Here is a 15678-nt window from a genome sequence, read left to right on the forward strand (position 1 = left end):
CATAGCTTCTAATGCTGCTTCAAGCAGTGGTATGTAAGCTTTGTATATTTCAAATTATGTAAAAGGTGATTCATTGGTCATACTTTTAATGTAATTTTATCTTAATGTCTGCCATTGGAATGGACTTTTTTGCAAGAGAAAGTTTTATGGGAATTGAACCCATACAACTTTATATCCCTCTATCATATGCTAACCATTTTCCACTTTTTTTAAGGATCTTAAAACACGAATGCAAGAAGCAATGACTCAGGAAGTTTCTGATGTTTTTAGTGACACCACAACTCCTATTAAATTGTTAGCAGTAGCAGCCACTGCTCCTTCTGATGCTCCCAACAGAGATGAGGCAAGTATACCCAGGTGGTCTTTTCTTTCCATGTAAAGCTTCAGTTACTGTTTAATTTTACCTGAATTGGTATTTTGAAAAATAAATCGGTGTTCTGAAAAATGAATTGGTATTTTTTTCTCAAATTTGTAATACATCCTTATTAGTTCTGACAACATAATGATTACTATGCAAACCTCTCCAGAGTCCTGTGAATTGTATAACCCTGGTAACTGTGTTGTCCCTGACTTCAGTAAATGGCAAAAATGTCTCCCTGTGTTGTAGCTACCACATTGCCCTCAGCAGGCTACAAAATTCTTGTGCAAAAATCCCTAACACGTTAGTTGTTGCATTTTTATATCTACGCATTGCACAAGCTGATTACAATAGTCAAATTCATGCCAGAATTAATCAACAGATTAAACCTGTTCTCTTGCTGCATATTGTTTCCTGTACTTGAAAGCCACTGGCTGCACATGAAGTACCTAAAATGCAGTGTCTGGCAGTTCTGCTTGACTATTTTGGGCTTTGGCTACATGATCAAAATAATTTCTAAGGGCTTGGAGAATTCAGCTTTATGGCAGGATAGCTTTTTGTTCCAGGTATTCTGTTTCTTGAATATATAAGAACTGTAAAAGGAGGGAATTTTTCCCTTTTCCCAGTGTGAATTTTTAGTGTAAACCCCTTTATTTGTCTTTCAAATATAGTTACTTCTGTATTATGGGTTTAAAGAAGAATCTCTGAGCTAAAATAGTTTTAATAGAGTATTTCTTGCAGCAGTAGTCATCAGAAATTACTGAACTTCATACCTTGAAGCTATAAAGTATATATACGTCTCCTTAGTTGTCCCATTGAGTTAGTAAAGAAGCAAGTCTGGTAATGTAAAGATTGAAGAAAACCAAATGCCTTCAAAGCTTTTGTGTCCCTTTGCATCCTCTCAGGATGAGTTAAGTGGGGATGTTACAAAGGCATCTCTGACACTTTGAAGAAATTGTGTGTTCTGTTAAGGAGGTTAGGGCTTTTTTTAATGTTTTTTTTTTTCTCTTCTGACAACTAGGTGTTTGATGAAAGAGCAGCAAACTTTGAAAATCATGCTGCTAAGCTGGGAGCCACAGCAGAAAAGGCAGCTGCAGTTGGCACTGCCAATAAAACTACTGTGGAGGGCATTCAGGCCACGGTGAAATCAGCACGGGAACTCACCCCACAGGTGCCTGCTGGGTTGGAAGGGCTGTTCAGCGGGCTGGGGGTGACTTCTGGGGAACTTTCCTGATGCTCCTGTTCTCAAAGCAAGTTGTTAATACCCACAAGGAACATAGTGCTGACACTCTTGAAAGGGAAATGGCAAATATTTCTACACGTGATACTAAGTAGAACAAAATGGTCAAATGACATGTTTTATTCTTCAACTCTTGGATAGAAGTGTCTGTGACTTATACTTGAAACAAAATGAACTGAGGCTTCATAAAGTATGTAAATGGAAAAAATGCTGCTTTTTTTTTCCTAAATAAACTTCTACCTAAATGTTGGTAGTGTAATAAGTTTTGTAGTTTAGTGCTTTCAGGAGTTGTTTATAAGATAAATTAGTATGTAATTGAAGTTCCAGAAAATAAAGTGTTTGTGCCAGCTCATTTCAGAAGTATGGTAGATCTTGAAGGAGCTGGATGTTGCACTAGAACTAAGGAACTAGGTTTTCAAATGTGGAGCTACACATCCAGTCCTGAAAAAACAAATGCATTTTCAAGCATGTGCGTAATGTTGATATGTGCCGATAATTAAAAATGTCTTCTGTTGGCAGGTAGTATCAGCAGCTCGTATCCTCCTGAGAAATCCTGGGAATCAAGCTGCTTATGAACATTTTGAGACCATGAAAAACCAATGGATTGATAATGTAGAAAAAATGACAGGTAAAGTAGGAATTTTTTTGAAGAGCCTACCTGTGGCTAACTAGCTCGTGTAGATTTTTCTCCATTTTGTTTGGATTGATGAAACATGCAAAGAATAATGACTGATTAAAAATAAATTCAGAGAAGTGGGAATGTGTTCTGACTCCAGGAATATGTATATGTTACAGGATACACAAAATAGCTGGCTTCTTATCTGTAAATACTGAGCTATGGAGGAGCAAATCCTGTTCTTTTTTGGGAAAATTGGAATACTATCATTTTTTATTGCAGTTGCAATTCTAGCAGTATATCACTGTGACAGCTTGAGGTTTTCTTCTGTATAATCTTGGCATGCTGAAATAGGGCAGATAATTAACTGAAGGAAAGAAAACATATTCCAAATACTGTAACAGCTGGATGAACACAGAGATGAAGACAAAGCTACTGATCCTGCTGAGGCACTGAAATGTTTCAGTCCTTCCCAGGAGCAGGTCCTTTGTACTGACCTGAGCAGCTGGCTGTGTACTATCTGCTCCTTCATCCCAGTAATTAAATCCTGGGTATTTTAAATCTCACTGCCTTGTCACTATGAGTCATCCCTATGTAAAAAGCACACTCAAAGGGATATTTCCTTTGGAATGAATGGGAGAGTACAAAAAGTACTGAATATGCTTAAAGAAATTCGGTGTGAAGAAAGAATCCCTGCTGCATATACTGTGCTAGCCAGTTCTTGACTGAAACCACATTCCATGGTAGGGGAGCAAGAGCTTCACCATGGCACCTGTCACACAGGTACAGCAGAATCTGAAGTTAAACTGCAGTAGTACTTTGGTCTGATTTCCATGCCCTCTTCTGCTTTTACCCACACCCCACTTTTAAAATACTTCTGGTTTTGAATTATCTCTGGAATACCAAACATTTCTTTCTACAGACGAAACTAGACTATTAATGTATTTAACTTCTATTCTAGGGTTGGTGGATGAAGCCATTGATACTAAATCTCTGCTGGATGCATCAGAAGAGGCCATTAAGAAGGACCTGGATAAATGCAAAGTTGCAATGGCCAACATGCAGCCTCAGATGCTGGTAGCTGGTGCCACCAGCATTGCCAGACGAGCCAACCGCATCCTGCTGGTCGCAAAACGGGAGGTGGAAAATTCCGAAGACCCCAAATTTCGGGAGGCTGTTAAAGCAGCCTCTGATGAGCTGAGCAAAACTATATCACCCATGGTAATGGATGCTAAAGCTGTGGCAGGCAATATTTCTGATCCTGGTAAGGATTCAGCTAATTTAAAATGTGCCTTTTATTGACTGGAGATGGTGTGAAGTAGTGCTCATTTTTTCTTATACAGCTGTGTATCTCCTTTTATGTAAATATGGTGTGCACTTACATCTCAGAATGCTGAAATCAAGCTCACACCATTAACTGCTGCATCCTGCTGTTCCCAAATGCAATCAAAGGCCTTTAGTATATTCAAGGGAAAAGGATTCAGCATTCTAGTATGATATGTGACTTCGTGTTCTTAATTAGAAGCATTTGTTACTAGTTTTAAGTAATACTACTTTATATAAGAAAATATTATATAGTTTTTTGATTCTAAAAGCTGTTTAGGGGATTACTTTGGTTACTGATAGTGATTATTACTCAGCTGAGGCTTTCCTGTATGCATGTTGTATATGACACTAACATTTCAAGCATGCAAGTCTGCTGTAAACCATTTGGTAGTTCTTAAACACACATATAAGTGTACTTGGCACAGTACATTATAGAACTGATTTTTGGGGGTAGTGTTCTAAATATTACCAAGTTCTATTAAATTGGTATTAAACTGGTAATGAAATTTTTGTTCAGGTTTGCAGAAGAGTTTCTTGGATTCTGGATACAAAATTCTGGGAGCTGTGGCCAAAGTCAGAGAAGCCTTCCAGCCTCAGGAACCAGATTTTCCTCCTCCTCCTCCTGACCTTGAGCACCTTCATGTAAGTGTAGATAGTTTGTAATAAAATACACAGTTGTCATTGACGTGTGGATTACACTGAAATTACTTTAGTGTATTATTATTCCTTAGAAATAAAAGGTATTGTCTGGCCAGCCATGCATACAAGTAGCCTCAAGTCTAGAAAATACCAATCCAGCATTCAAAAGGCAAGATGAAAAGATGGTATTTTCTTTAACAGGAAGCACTTGACAAACTGGAAAAGACCTGAGGTCACACAGTCCTGTCTTGCCATGACAGTGTCCTTTACTCCATCCTTGCTGTTTTCACTGCACTCACTCAGATGTTTGCCTTCCTCAGCTGACTGACGAGCTGGCTCCTCCCAAGCCACCCCTGCCAGAGGGCGAGGTCCCCCCGCCCAGGCCGCCGCCGCCTGAGGAGAAGGATGAGGAGTTCCCGGAGCAAAAGGCGGGAGAAGCCATCAATCAGCCCATGATGATGGCTGCCAGACAGCTGCACGACGAGGCCCGGAAATGGTCTAGCAAGGTAAGCAATTGTTGTAAGTGTTTTGTGCTCAAAGGATTCTCTTTTAATTTTATTTTCAGGATCAGTGCGTTTCATCTTATGACAGTGTCTTTCACAGACTAAATTGAAAAAAATCTCCTGTAGGATAAATTAAAACCCTTTCAAGATCAGAGTGAACTAAGGTCAACAGTCCTGAGAATTGCTAGACTGCTTTGTTAACACACCCCTGGGGACACAGATACGCTCTGTCTGCTAAGCTGTTTGTGATCCCTGGTGCTGGTATTGCCTAGAGAGTCACTGATGCTCATGCTTGTGCAAGCTGACAAGCTGATTGCTGTGTTAAAGTGACTTTGAAAAGTCTGCATGGAAAAGTCCATACGGATGTTGCAGATGCCAGCTGCAGGATTCATGACCTGATTTGCTTAATTCTCAAGAAGCTGCAAGGTACTCTGCAGTTAATCTGATGCATTTATGATGGGAAAAATTACCAGATATAGGTGGCTTTGTCTCATTCCTTTTTGGAATGAGTCACTGAAATCCTGAATTTCCTTCCCATTTCAGTGCTGACGAAGAAGTGTGAATTTTTCAGTCCCATAAATTCTAATATCACTTCGTTTTGCTCCCTCCTTCCCCCAAGACCAACATTTTTCCTCTGGCAGAAGCTGAATGCTGAGTAAGAACTTCAGAGATTTAGGCTTCTGCAAGTGTAAATTTAAGGGTCAGAATTTGGTCTTTATAATCTCACCCTTTCTCTGCACTAAATTATGTGGTGAGTAAGGAGATGAACTTGAATAGCTTACAGAATCAACTTCAGTGCTTTGGGCTAAAGGAACATCTGTTTTGGAAGCACAGATGGAATAGAAAAGAAGTTTCTGCAAATCTGTTTGGGTGTCTGTTATCCAAAATCCAAAGCTCTGTTTTCCCTGTGCTTCTGGATATACCAAACACATTTTTTTGTTATTGAAGGGACAATACTGGAAGGTATTAGTGATCTCAGAAGGTAATTCTGAGGCTGAAAGTGTTAATTTTGGTTTCCTAAAGATGTTTTGATGTTGGAATCCCAGAACTGGTAACTTAACAATACAGAGTAATAAAATGTAATAAAATGCTTTTACCATATATATACTATATGCATTCTTAATTAAATAGTGCAAAGCCAGAGAGAAGACCTTAAACTCCTTGCTGATTATGAAACACCTCCAAGCTCAGTGACTTTAGATTGTAAAACACTGTATTCATTGCTGTTTCTTCAATTTGAGACAAACAATCCAGTAAGATAGCCTGGCAACTGTCCTAATTCTTTTTTAGCAGTGTCATTTTAGCAATAGGAGCTCAGTTATTCTCAGTCTGTTTTGGGAGAAGAAGTTTAAAAACACTTCTGTAGTCTCTGAACTCTCCTGATTGGTTGAAGAGGGATTGATGTACAGTGCTGCTGAGGAGTGTGGGCTAGACCTGGAAAAACAGAACCATGGGGTCTTGCTTATGTGAAGTCCCAATGGACTGTGTGTCAACTGTCTTCTGCCTTTTTGCTGATCACTTTATTCTACTGGTACTTTACCTGTAGTAAAGGGGGCAGGGGGAAAGTACTCTGTTGTTAAAAAATGTTGATAACATCATTCATTCTTCTAAGAATGAAAATCTGGTTTTTGTCTCTCTTTACAAAAGCTGCTCTTCACTGAGTGGCTTCTGGGCTTTCATGTACTCCATTTTTCTCATGGGACACCAGCTGAACAATGTTTATTACTTTAGTGTCCCTGGCTTTCCCCTCATTTGGATAAACTAGAAAATAAGGGATATATGGATACTTTTCATTAGATTCTTAAATAAAAGCTGCCTTTGAAGGTGAGTTCATTTGGCCTTACAAGTGTTAGAACTTCCAAAATTCCTGTATGTTGTTGTTGACAAAGATGGGGTTTTTCCTAGAAAAGGCTCTATGTTAAGCAAAACACAGTTGCAAATGCAGTTTTTGGTAAGGGTACCTTTACTTTTATTGCTCTTGGCTTTAGTTGAAGAAATACAGTTAGTAAACTTGTAGACTACTTTTGTATTGAAATGTTCCTGTCTTATTAATGCCTATATTGTTATACCTCTTACCTCTTCCTTGAGAACTTCTCAACATAATTTATTTGCTTGAACCCCTCTTTTTTTTTGAAGGTAATGGATACAACATATCGTGGTAAAACAGTATCATATGCTTCATAATCCTCTTTTTAAATCAATTTCGTTTCAGTCTTCTTTAAGAACTGCAATATTCACAGTATTCATGGCATTCAACATCACCTCTTCTTTTTCCAGCCCTGTGTTGCTCTTTTACATGTTCTGTGTGGTACCTCAGCACTCACTTCTCCAGTGTCTTCCATCCCATCTCTGCTTTTTCACTCTACAGCAAGCAGTGTCGGTGGCTTTTCTGTGCTCCTGCTGCTGTCTGCTCTTATCACACATATGAATGGGCTTCCATGCAAAGCTTTGTGTCTGCACAAGTGCCACAGTCATCAGCTGCTGTGCACTCAGAACAGCTTCCATTGGACAGAAATGCCATTCATTTCATTGTCGACCTGCCACTAAAATGTTGTTCTGTGGGTCACCCTCTGTCTGCACAAGCTGAGTGCTCCAATGGAAAATGTTGCTGCATATTTGAATTATAACTTCTTAATATTTTTGGTAACTGTGGTTCACAGGTGAACTGTTTGTTTCTTTCTGCTAATCTTATATTCCTTCCCCTGCTCCCCTTGACCTGATCTAGAGCTGCCTTGTCAGATCCTGAGAGGTCAAGAGGATGTTGTGGTCACTAAAACTGCTCAGTTTGTGCTCTTCTACCAAATTCTGCTTCTTGTACTAACTGTCCCCTGTTTCTCCACCCTTGCTGCCACCTGCAAAGCGCGATGTGACTGTGGTTAATGAAGCGGCTGAGGCTGGTGTAGATGTAGATGAGGAGGATGATGCAGATGTTGAATTCACTCTCCCCTATGACACTGAAGATGATTACGAGCCTGAGCTGCTGTTAATGCCAACCAATCAGCCCGTTAACCAGCCCATTCTGGCTGCTGCTCAGTCTCTACATCGGGAAGCCACCAAGTGGTCTAGTAAGGTACTCCCGAGTCCCCGGGGCCTGATCCGCGCGCATCGGCCACTTGGAACGCTGACACATTTGCATCACTCTTGATCCCCGCTGGGCCCATCCTGAATGAATAAGTGTGTCTGCACTTCATGTTAAGGACTGAGAGTGGCTTCACGAGTTTGCTAGATGTTTGTCAGTGCCGGATTGAAGCTTGATTGGGGTCACTTATTAATATTCAAAGACTTCCTCTCCCTTTGCATCTGCCTGGTCTTCTTTGTTATGGCAGTTTTCAAATTGTAATAGGGATTGTCTCCCTCCCCTTCGTTCCTTCTTCCATTCACGTGGGCTACCTGGAAGCCATGGTTAATGGTTTCCTAATGACTTCCGGATACAGCAGAGTAACAGAGTTCAAGAAGTCATTTAAGGTGTCTATTGTGCTTGGCCTCAGTTGATGCCGTCAATTAACATCCCTTCCAACCAGGAATGGCTTTGTGTGGCAGTGTTTATGGAAGAGACTGCCTGACTGCTGGCTTGCACTGGGCTGTGTTGCAAATGCTGGTCTTGAGAGAATTTTCTGAAGAAGCTGCACTGAATGCTGTTAGCTGCTGAATTGAGATCCTGTCTATATGAAACCAGTGGAAATCTAACGAGGTTCAGACATTCACACGTAGCCTGTCTTCTGTCTAAGCACAAATGTTTGCAAGACTGGGCACTTGTCATAGCATGCTGCAAAAAATAAGGTTGGTGTCCCATAACAAACAAAAGTTAGGGGAGTGTGCATATGTATGGTGTGTGTATTATTATGTAGATAGTTATACTAAACCATTTTAATAAAAAGGGCTTTAAAAATGTTCTTGTCCTTTTCAGATTCGGGTGCTTGGATAACTTGTTAGACACTGATCCTTCTACGTGCAAACATGGAAAAGCTTTGTGTTCTTTTATCTCCTAACTGGTTACAGTAGCAAAGTGTGTAGCTAATAGGTCACGGTAATGAGCAGTTGAGCTGCCTGGGTCGCTGTGTCTGTCAGAGGCCCGGGATATCATCCTGAGCTGGCTCCAGTGAGCCACAGCAGTGTGTGACAGGGCAGAGCATACCCCGGCTCAGCTGGTTCTCACTGTGTGCTCCTTGCTCTGAACCTCGTGGTCATTATCTGTGCGATTATTCCAGGGAAAGCATGTGCTAATACTTAAACTCACCCTGCTACTGTTTCATCCACACTATAGGAATGCTTCAAAGCACCAAATGGTTCTCTTTTTTACTAACAAAGTTCTAGGAAAGGGAGTAAGCTAAATATACTGAATATACTGACAGACTACTAACAATCAATCAGCTAGGTCTGCTTTCCCTTGTACTAGGTTTCTCTTTGGAACAGTGTATGAGAAATGGTTTTGCTTTGGTGTCACAATTAATTCACATATCAAACATTTCTCAGATGTATTTCTGTGACTATAAATTTTGATGCATAAGAAATCTTGATTTTAATATAAGAGACATCACTAGATTATCTTTGAATAACCCATGTTCTCTCCTGGAGACTTTACTTTAAAGGGAGAGATTGTTTCAAAAAAGATTTATTTTCAAGGAATAACTTTTTAAAAAGTAGAAGTTGCATCTCACCTCCACATTACCAGTGACAAAAGTTTAATGTATCAGATTCTCTTCCATTTATCCTTTAGTATTATTAGCAGCACAGCTCATGCTTTAACAACTTCAGTTTCAGATGCCACTGAAAATTTCATGCTCAATTGTTATAAATAGTTTAACAGGTTGTTTAGAATTTTTTTTTTAGTTTTAAAAGATGTTTTTTGGGGGAAAATCTGGAATTTCAAATGCTAATAACATGCTTTATCCTAAAAATTTAGTCATCAGTGCAGTAACTCATTCCATGGACAAACTAACACTTTACGACTTCTTTTTCAGTTTTGAAGTGAGCTTTTTTCCCTTGAGTGTCAAGAAAAAAAAAGTCAGGAATGCGTAGTTAGTGCAGCTCCTCCCTGTTCCTTGAAGAAACCTCTCCGTGTTCCCAAGCGGTTCCTCCGTCCTTACCCTGTGAGGGTTTGTCCCCGAGGCGCGGCGGTGCGGGCGGGGCAGTGACCGTGTTGTTCACGCAGGGCAACGACATCATCGCGGCGGCGAAGCGCATGGCGCTGCTCATGGCAGAGATGTCGCGCCTGGTCAGGGGCGGCAGCGGCAACAAGCGCGCCCTCATCCAGTGCGCCAAGGACATCGCCAAGGCGTCCGACGAGGTGACGCGGCTCGCCAAGGAGGTGGCCAAGCAGTGCACGGACAAGCGCATCCGCACAAACCTCCTGCAGGTAACGGGAGCGCCGCCAGCGCCGCGCCCCTCCCGGGGGACTGAGCACAGCACCTGTGCCAGTAAACCATGGCTGTCTTCCCTTGCGAGTTCATTGACTTATTTATTTATTTATTTATGTGAATATAAATTCTGTAAAGCTAGAACTTGATGTTGAAAAAACTTCTGAAAAAATGCTGTGCTACAAATACCGATCTGTCCTAAGTCTGCATTGCTTTGTATTTTATTCACTCATTCCTTTGCATCAAAGAATAGTACCAGAAATGCAACAATTCTAAGTTTTTTCAGTCTCAGACAAATATATATATATACATATATATATATATATATCATGGTATTCCTAACCAAGCAGACATTTGAGGAGTATTAGGAAGAATGGAAAAATGCCGGCTCCATCCCAAATATTCCGAAAGAAACTAAAATAAGATCCAAATATCCTACCAATATTTATTAGGTAGTCTTGATGGTTATAGAATCATCTCTGTGCTCATTCATTTTCTAATAGTAAAAGAAAATAGAAATGTTTATCTTAAAAAAACTAGATGCATAATATATTGGTTCAATTTACAACATGAAGTGTTTTTTCTCCCTGTTACTTAGGTCTGTGAGCGAATCCCAACCATCAGTACACAGCTGAAAATTCTCTCCACTGTCAAAGCTACCATGCTGGGCAGAACTAATATCAGTGATGAGGAGTCGGAACAGGTAAGAGGTGCAAAGGCTGATGATGGTAGCATGGAATTGCTGAGCACGTTTATGGGGACAAATACACAACCTGTGTTCTGGGAACTTGATGTTAAAGTTCCCCTCAGCTGTTTAGGGAAGGTAACTTTAGTACAGCACCTTGGTTTCTGGCTCAAACGCTACAGTTTAGTAGAGGAACACGCCAAAAAGCTGCTTGGGTCCCAATTTTGCAATGAGCAGCTCGGTGATCTCCTGCTTTGCGCAGTAAAAAGCCGAGGGAAGGGCTCGCCCCCGCAGACTGCGCCTGGGAGAGGGGCAGGGGCGCCCTCGGGTGGATTCCAGGGGAAACGTTCATTTTCCAACATCATCTCGAGTCCCCTGCAGCCCAGTTACATTCCCAATGCAGCTTTCCAGGAGAAATCCCGCAGCTTTGGCTTCCGAGAGAGGTTATTCTGCTTAGTGACATTAAGGCTGTATTCAAATTTTGCACAAATACACGGTGAGGAATGGGAAAGTTTTGTTTCGGGTCAGGATAACACTTGCTGGTTCCCAGGGAGAGCTACTTCACTTACATTTTCATAGTTTCAGGCAGCAGACTTAATGTATTTGTACTGGGAGTCTTTGTGCCCAAAGAGTTTACATGCTACTGTCCTAATCATGGTATTTACTGATATATTGGAAATTCTTCTTTTTCTTGACAGGCAACAGAGATGTTGGTTCATAATGCCCAGAATCTCATGCAGTCTGTGAAGGAAACTGTGAGAGAAGCTGAAGCAGCATCCATTAAGATAAGAACAGATGCTGGATTCACTCTTCGCTGGGTCAGAAAGACCCCATGGTATCAGTAAATACTTGCCACATTAGTATTGTTTTCTGTAACATAAAATGCCTTTTTTGGAAACAGAAGAGATATATTAACAGCAAAAGGTGCTGTATACATGAGCTGAAGATTAGCTTATGCTAATGCCCCATTCTAAGGGTATGAATTATAAGATAATGCATTTCAAATGTCTTTGGAACACATTTGATATCCAACACCTCTAATTTGCTGCCAACAGTAGACAGTTCTTTTTTTTTTTTTTCTTTTCAAGATTCTCTTAGTGAATTCTGTACTCCCAGAAGCACATTTCATTTATGCACTGTATATTCCAGTAGTTTCCATGTGATGATGTAAAACATGGACCTCACTTTACGCTTGTGTTGAGAGTTTAGGACACTTGGTTACTTGGCAGTTTTTTAGGGACAATCATTGATACAGAAACATTCAACTTCTCAACAGGAATTATTGGGCTATTCTAAGATCATGCAGAAATGATGGAAGGTGTGGGGGTTTTGATTAAAAGAAGGGAAGGTGGGGCACCAGAACAGTTGTAAACCAGGGATTAAAACTCCATGTCTGAAATGCCTTTTTTTTTGCTTTTGGTTCTTGCCTGGCAAAGTACTTTAACAGAACTGGAGCTGTCCCTGCCCCCTCCTGCCAGCCTGTAGGCAGGCATTCAGAACTCTCGTACTGTACTGAAAGGTTTTGCAGGTGATGTTAGAGGCACGCTGTTGACTTGAGCCTTATGGCTAGAGACTTTAAATCATGGAACTCTTTCCTTGCTCAATTCAGCAAGGTATTGAGCTGAAAAATCCTGGTTCTCTTAACTTAACTGCATGTCCAGGACCAGGAAATGCCACATGCTGGCTCCTCCTTTTTGAAAACCAAATGAGCACATACAATTATTCTTATTTCCCTCTTCCCTCCCTAATGTTATTCCAGCTGCTCAAGAAGAAAATTAAAAGATAAAGATACTCAATTTAAAAATACCTTTAGCCTCACTGCTCCTCTTTCCAACAATGCATAAGCTTTTTGAAACCTGAGCTCTGCAGGGATATGAAACCCTCCCTAGGTAAGGTGGTGGCTACCAGCAAATGGTGGTTCCTAATGCTGCACATACCTCATTATTTTTACTGCTTGTGGAGTTTGGAGTCTCAAAATCTTTTTTTCAAGTGAATTGAACAAACTGTTACTGTATCTTTAAAAAAAATCCCAACCAAAATGACAACAATAAAACTAAACTCCCTCCCCTTACTAAAATAGACTTGTGATGTTTTATCCTTCCATAACTGAATATGCCTTCACATATATATATTCATACACATTCATTTAATTGCCCCATAGAAAGGAAAACTTGTTTGAGAATGAGTTTCTACATTTGCAAGGAATACTTGCAGACTTTTGCCCAAATCATCACTGACCTCATAATATCCTCTTAATTTGCTGAGAATTGTTGCACGATCAAACCACCTTGAACAGAAGTGTCCTTGGGGAAAAACTTCTCAGTCTTAACAGCTCCAAGGAAGAGACACAGCACAGCCAGCTGTCCTCTACCTGCCTACAACAGTTACTCTGTGCTTGGACCTTCTCCCCTCCATCCCCCTCATTGCACTGTTATCTAAAAAGGGAAGTGAAGCTGTTGATAATACAACTGTCTCAAACTGACCTCAGCAAGAGAAGGCGTGTTCGTCTCGAATTTGCTCCTTGTGTCTGGGTGTTATGAAATATTTGGTACTTAGGATCTTTCCTTAGTACTCTCTCCTTGCAGTTACCTGCAACAGGAAGAGAAAGGAAGGGGTGCCAGAGCCTTAACCTGGATGCATTTGGTTGGTTTATATCAGATCTTTAACATAATTTTAATGTAGTAATTTCTATTTAATAGTACATAACACTGAATACGTAGGGATTATTTTAAAGGGATTTTCTAAATAGTCTTCCTGTATTGCTTTACAATGCTCCTCACATCCCTTCATCCTGCTCCTGCCATCCAGGCTTCTCTTTGAGATTTTTTTTTTTTAATTATTATTATTTTAGCATCACTGTTTAGTTGCTTGAATGATATTAATGCAATATTACTAATGCCTTTAATACATAATTGTTTATGCCAAAGATCACTTTTTGTTTATTGAGGAATGTTTTCAGGAGAGTTCTGAATCATGGTTGCCTTTGATATTCTTCCAGAATGTTTGCTCTAAGTTCTCGAACTGTTTATAGAAGCAGAGATACTTGTCCACCTTATGCAATTTACTGCAGTTTTGAACACTACTGGTCTTCAGACCTGAAGTGCAGCAAAAATTTGAACCAGACCATGAATGTCACTTAGAAATGTTTTACCACTATAAAACTTCGTTTATAAACCAAAATGTATTGTATAGTCTAATATTTTCAACCTTTCTTTGGTTCTGTTAAAACAATAAAAATGCATTTGTACAAATATCAGCTTCTGAGTGTTAATGGTAACAGCAGTGGATGATGCTGTAATAAGAAGAGCAGCAAAAAGCTAAAGCAAAAGAACAGTTCTTTCTACGTGTTCTGATCAGAAAGAAAGTGCAAAGTTCCTCAAACAGGAGAAGATGAAACAAAGGGTTTTGTGTTTTGTGCCTGTCAAACTAGTAATCAAAGAATTTACTGGGAGCTATGTTCAGTGGGAGAGAACAGGTGATTTTCCTGAGGCATAACAGATCTGCTCTATTGTGAAAACTTGCAATGGCCTTGGCCTGATCCTGGTGGTAAGGGAGGAACTGCTACTCTGACCAGCATCTTGTTAATGTGAATTTTACTTCTCAAACTGAATGCAAGGGTGATTATTGTGAAACCCCTGCTGTATTTCCTTCATCCCTGTACGAATGTCTTATAAACATTTTTTCTTGCTAAAAATTTCTACCAGCACACAATGTTCTGACTTGGTGGAACCAGTGTTTATGGGTACTGTAGTACCAAACATATCCCCATAGTGCCAGAGGGTATTTAGTAATAATTGATAGAATTCAGAGTTTTGTACTGTTCACACAGTTCTCTCCATATCTGAAAGATGAGACTCTGACAGACAACCACCTTTGTCAGATCTGGACATGAGGGGAAGGGGAGATCAAAACTTGGCGGTGTAATTCCTTGCTAATGCTATCCTCTGGTTCCCTAAACTCTACACTTCAGAGAGATGCTGGTGCTTTTTTTTTAAAAACAGAACAGGAACACAGGGCCCCTTCTGCAGCTGAGCTTCCAGTGTTTGCGGATACAGAAGGAAGCAGCACCTGTCCAATAAAAGGTCTTGGCCTGACACACCTGCAAGCATTTCCCTGACCCAACTCCTCCGTGTGGCCAGACCCGTTCCCACGGTGAGTGCAGTTCTGCAGGCAGAGCTGTGGTGCTGAGCGGGGCTCTCCCCGGCAGCAGCGCTTGTGGCCCCTCCCGGTGCCCGCGGGCCGTGTCCAGCCCGTGCCACACGGAGGCAGCACCGGGGTCACGGCTGGAGCTCTGACACCTCCTGACGGTGTCAGCTCTGAAAGGCCGAGGGGGCAGCGTTTGCAGGCTGCTAATGCAGAGCAGCTCCAGCTGCTCAGATGCCAGCTTGGGGTGCTACCAGTTACCTCTGAGGACAAGATTTCTTCTACACTTACTGTAACTGAAGGATGCCATTTGCTGAAATGGAGCGGAACTGTAGGGTGAGTGTTGAATTGATGGATGCATTGAAAAAGGCAGACTAGAAAGCTGGTAGCTTTTAATAACCAGGGTTGTGGCTACACAAATGGAAGATCTTACCAGATGCTGGTTCTTCCTAGTGCTGTTCTATTTTCTGGAATTTTAGAAATTCAAAATGTTCAAATGTTGTTTATGTGGCCAAGTTTACCCTAATGATATTACCAAAGTTAAAAATAGAGACTTTATGCTCATATCTTTCCGTGCTGCCTTGCTGCCAGGGTTCAGATGGATCTCCCCTCCTCTTTCCAGGCTGGATCATTTTTTGTCCCAGTATTTGAAATTTTGACTACTGCGTGACTTTGGTTCCTACTCTTCATCTGAAGCAAAGCTCGTACCTACTCATTGATTTGTAAGCCAGACAGGTTAGAGAAACAGAGGGTCTCCAGTATCCCACCCTTAATTAATATTGACCAACTGCATGGTTTGGAACTTGATAGC

General features: G+C 40.8%; 1 protein-coding gene across 2 annotated transcripts in view; it reads left to right on the top strand.

Moving 5' to 3' along the window:
- Positions 1 to 13554, top strand: part of VCL (vinculin) — a 56372-nt gene extending 42818 nt beyond the window's left edge. Inside the window, exons 13-22 of one of the 2 annotated variants that reach the window (XM_063405881.1) lie at positions 215 to 343; positions 1380 to 1529; positions 2118 to 2226; positions 3176 to 3478; positions 4058 to 4182; positions 4500 to 4685; positions 7543 to 7752; positions 9835 to 10038; positions 10638 to 10742; positions 11423 to 13554. In XM_063405881.1, the coding sequence (XP_063261951.1) occupies positions 215 to 343; positions 1380 to 1529; positions 2118 to 2226; positions 3176 to 3478; positions 4058 to 4182; positions 4500 to 4685; positions 7543 to 7752; positions 9835 to 10038; positions 10638 to 10742; positions 11423 to 11569 (1668 nt within the window). In that variant the 3' untranslated portion in view covers positions 11570 to 13554. The remainder of the gene's footprint in view (positions 1 to 214; positions 344 to 1379; positions 1530 to 2117; positions 2227 to 3175; positions 3479 to 4057; positions 4183 to 4499; positions 4686 to 7542; positions 7753 to 9834; positions 10039 to 10637; positions 10743 to 11422) is intronic. The other variant, XM_063405882.1, reaches the window with a different exon arrangement.
- Positions 13555 to 15678: the final 2124 nt, after the last annotated feature.

This window comes from Prinia subflava, chromosome 9, assembly GCF_021018805.1.
Source record: "Prinia subflava isolate CZ2003 ecotype Zambia chromosome 9, Cam_Psub_1.2, whole genome shotgun sequence".
Classification (NCBI taxonomy): domain Eukaryota; kingdom Metazoa; phylum Chordata; class Aves; order Passeriformes; family Cisticolidae; genus Prinia; species Prinia subflava.